The sequence below is a fragment of the Sorex fumeus genome, unplaced genomic scaffold (genome assembly GCF_029834395.1).
Source record: "Sorex fumeus unplaced genomic scaffold, SorFum_2.1 ptg000171l, whole genome shotgun sequence".
NCBI lineage: Eukaryota > Metazoa > Chordata > Mammalia > Eulipotyphla > Soricidae > Sorex > Sorex fumeus.
The window spans coordinates 3,646,021-3,650,551 of NW_026606228.1; the positions used below are offsets into that span (position 1 = coordinate 3,646,021).

The 4,531-nt window shown below is 41.9% G+C and overlaps 1 protein-coding gene across 1 annotated transcript; it reads right to left on the bottom strand.

The window, feature by feature from the left end:
* Positions 1–565: 565 nt before the first annotated feature.
* On the bottom strand, positions 566–790 carry LOC130017010 (histone H3.1t-like). Its single transcript, XM_056107743.1, has one exon. It carries the CDS (start codon positions 788–790, stop codon positions 566–568), a length of 225 nt encoding a protein of 74 aa, XP_055963718.1.
* Between the last annotated feature and the right edge of the window lie 3,741 nt (positions 791–4,531).

Genomic DNA, 4,531 nt, shown 5'->3' on the forward strand with positions numbered 1-4,531 from the left:
ATTTCTACTCCTCAAAACTCTCCTATTCTATAAATTTCTTCAGTGATTCCTAAAGCTCTAAAACGTTTTTAAAAGGATATATATTTCAGACTCAGTGAGTAGGTTGATATAATTTATACGAATTATGATTACTGAAAAATGAAGACTAGCTTCTGCTTATACTCTGAGTTCAGGTCTCTAGATTTCCAATGAATTTTATTAGCCTAATTTTATAAATTAACTTTCTGTTGTTCAAAGTCAACTATATTGGTTGTTGCTACTAGTATCTTGATTTTCAGATAGGATAAGCTAAATAAGAAATTAGCTATGTTTAGTGGATAATTAGAAAAATACAAATATACTTAATAAATCACTGTCACTGTTATCCCGTTAATCATCGATTACGTGAGTGGGTGCCAGTAGCATCTCCATTTGTCCCAGCCCTGAGATTTTTGCATCATAAACTTTGTGCTCTCTTTCCGAGGATGCGGCAAGCCAGCTGGATGTACTTGGACATAATGGTGATGCACCTGATGTGGAATGCACAGAGGTTGGTGTCCTCAAAGAGTCCCACCAAGTAGACCTCTCACGCCTCCTGCTGTGCCATGATGGCTGAGCTCTGGGAGCACAGGTTGGTCTTGAAGTCCTGCATGATCTCGCTCACCAGCCAGTGGAACTGCAGCTGGAAGATCTCGAGTAGTGCCACCGTGCTGGGCCGGTAATGGTGCGGCTTCTTCACGCCACCCGTAGCTGGCGTGCTCTTGTGGGCCACCTTGGTGGCCAGCTGCTTGCGAGGCGCCTTCCCTCCCATTGACTCCGCACCATATGCTTAGTACAAGCCCTCTCGTTCTTCCTAACACAGCTGGAGACTCCTTCAGGGATAGGGAAGTGAGACCCATTTTAGCTACTGTTGTTGTCATATTTGGTATGTCACGGGTGGCTTGCCAGGCTGTGTGGGCTGGATACCTTCAGTAGCTTGCCGGGCTCTCCAGGGGGGAGATGGAGATTTTTGGGGCGATCTCTAATCATCTCTGCAGGTGTTCCCAGTCTACTGAATGTAAGCTCCTGGTGACCGGCCTGCTGTAACAATTTGTACACTCACAACAGTGGAGGTTATTGAATAGCTGGCAGAGGAAGATCCCATCTCATGGGGTCTGCGCCAGATGGAACACCTGCGTGGAGTCCCAAGTCACTCGGTGGCTGGACAGTGCCCTGCAGCGGACAAGTCATTTTGCGGGTTACTGTTGCTGTTCCATGCTCGATGGTGTTGTGACCTGGCCCAGTGGGAGGTGGCAGAGATGCTGAGGCCGCTGCCTTGGTTCTTCCTCACCCCACCGATGCCATTCTGTCTTAATCCTGCAAAGCAGCTGGTGATGTCCACCAGAAATCATGCCCAGAGTTCCAACAGTGATTACACGTGGAACTCCATGCCCAGCATTCTGAGTCGCGACATCCAGAGCAAGATTGTGAGCCGGGTTCAGGAGTGCACAAGGGTTTCAACCGGCATTGGCGCCATGTTGCCTCCTCAATCTAATGAAGAGGAAACCTCCAAATCGCAGCTATAGTCATTTTAAAGTTCGCTGCTTTTGCAAGGAAAAGCATACTTAATAAATATTGAAAATAAACATGTAGATAATATCCTAACTGTATCGTAAGTCACTTGCAAATAATGGCAATGTATTGCTTGAATGACAGGTGCTTGCTTTCTTTTATGTGTTGTAACATTTTAATATTAATATGATATAAATACTACTTAAATTATACAAAAAATGGAGTCTTAGAAATCAATTTCCATAAGTTTCATTGGTTCTTGATGTTCCTTAAATGCTATCTGCATTATTGAGATAATATATTGTTCTAACATGTTAAAATATTTAATTGAGGGGCAGAAGGATAGTTTAAATAGATGTTTGCATGGTTTTTTGACTGCTGGAGATCTTGATTCAATACTCAAAACACTAATGGGAAAAACTAGCAAACACAGAGCTATAATTAGCTCTTGAACAACCCAAGACTGATATCCCACCTCCCCCCCTACACATACCCACAAGAAAGATACAATAGACCCTGAAGATTGGGGGTCTGGAGAGATAGTACAAGAGGTTAGGCACTTTCTTTGCATGCATCACTCCCAATTTTGCTTCCTGTTACCTCTAATGGTCCCTCCTAGCACTGCTGAAGTCTTCTTTTTTCAATTGAATAACCGTGAGAACAGTTACAAAGATTTCATGTTTAAGTCTCGGTCATACAATGATCAAACACCCATCCCTTCACCAGTACATATTTATCACCACCAAAAAGCCCAATATACCCTCCATGCCACACCTCCCCGTGACTGTAGGCAGATGATTTCCACTTTAGTATCTCTCTTGATTACATTCATTATTTCAATAAAAGATGCACCATTATTATTTGGAATTTTCCTCCAACGATCAAACCTGCTGAAAAGGCATCATGAAATAATTTGTTTTCTATTGATGGTTATGAAGACCATATGATATTTCACAGACCAATTAAGTCTGGAGGGATTACTACCAAAAGCCAAATAATTCTGAGATTGGTTTGTGTGCATCTGGGTCCATGGCCATGCCGGAGAGCCACTCGCGGGGGGCAACTCGTGGTCTCAGCAGGGCAAGAAGGATGTGCCGTTTCTGCCCCATCCCATGAGGCTGCAGTTGCCCTGTCACCACCAGCTCATATCTGGCTGTCCAATAAGCTCTGAGGCAGCGGCCACCATGCTGCCGGTGGGGGGGGGGGGGGTAATGGAGGAAGAGAAAGACACCCTTTGCTTCCCGGGGGTGCACGGCACCATAGCTTAAAGTATAATCCAACTGCTGAGGTCTTAGCTAGAGCCAGAACTAGGTCTTGAGTACCACCAGGTATATCCAATACTTACTCAAAAATAAAAAAGACCATTACGAATGATTTAACTAAAATAGTTGAAGCTAGCATCTCAAACGTCAAAATAATGACTTTAAATTTTACGTTCTTAGTTCTTCATACTGAAGTATGACTTTTCTTAATCTCAGTTGTTCATACTCTTTCAACTTTATATCTGTTTGTTCAAAACTATCTATTATATCAATTGGTGGGTCTGGAGCAGTAGTACATGGGTTAGGACATTTACCTTTCAGGCAGCAGACCAGGTTGGACCACCAGCATCTCATATGGTCTCTAAAGCACCTCCAGGAGTAATTCCTGAGAACAGAGTCAGGAATAACCACTAGGCATCACCTGGTGTGGCCACAAAACAAAACAACACAAAACAAAACAAAGCGAACCAAAACAACACACAAAAAATAATCTTGGAACCAAGCAGCTCGCTGCAGAGATGCCTCTGGACTTTGCAATAGACTGATTTCACTGGGATGCTCCAGATGGGAGCAGGTGTTGTCCTCTCGCCTGCCCCAGAGAAATTCCAGCGGCTGCCATCTTCCAGAACCCAGTGAGAAACCCAGGTCCACAGGAGCAGTAATGGCAAATGTCAGGCCTCACGGGATGGGATATGGGCCACTCTTCTCATCCCTCTGTCCCAATGGGACCTTGAGATGACACCCACCAACTGCTTCTGTCTACTACTTAAGCTCCTTAATGACCGTGATCCAGAGACACACAAAATAATCTCAGAACCAGCAGCTCGCTGCAGAGATCTCTCCAGGTCCAATTATCTGAAATTTTAGAATTCCAGGAGTGTGCAGCCTTATGCTATTCATAAAAAGTGATACAATAGAAATTGTGCGGCAGGTTTGACTGGTGGTGAGAAAATTCCAAGTAATAATGGTGGGACTGGGGTCAAAATATTGAATGTAATTAAAGCAGAGAGAGAGTATTATGGAAACTGTCTGCCATACAGGTAGGGGAAGGATTGGGATGGGGGAGATATTGGAGATTTTGGTGGAGGAAAATGTGCACTAATGAAGGGATTGTTGTTTGATCATTGTATGACTGAAACTCAAACATGAAAGATTTGTAATGTATCTCACAGTGATTCAATGAACAAATAAGAGCAAAACAAAAAGCTATCTATTGGAAACTCATGTACACTAAATAATATATTATTTATATTGTTAGCTATTCTAGCACTTAATTAAATTTTTCCAAGACAAATTTAGAACTGCAAGCTTATCATTAAATTTTTAATAATAGGCTAATTGTTGGGTATACTAAGTAGTACACCTTTGTAATTTTCATTTACAGAAAATCTGGTCCTCAAGATTATTACATTAAATTTTCACAGGATGCTGGGTGGTAAGTTGCACAAAATGATTTACTATCCCTAGGCCATCAAGCCAATATGACTTGTCTTTGTGTAAATATATTAATTGGGTTACAGAAGGTGCAAAATATGAGACAAATCATTACTGATTCCATGGAGTTTGTCTGGAAGTGTTTTATGTTAGAAACTCAGTAATCAGCATATTTTAAAATTGGTTCCTTTTTTCAAAAAAAAAAAACAAATTACTTAGGGAGGGGATGATTAATTTAGGACTCTGGTTCTATGTGTTCTAATTATTTTTGTTTTTTCTTCATTAAGATATTTAGTTAGCGGATT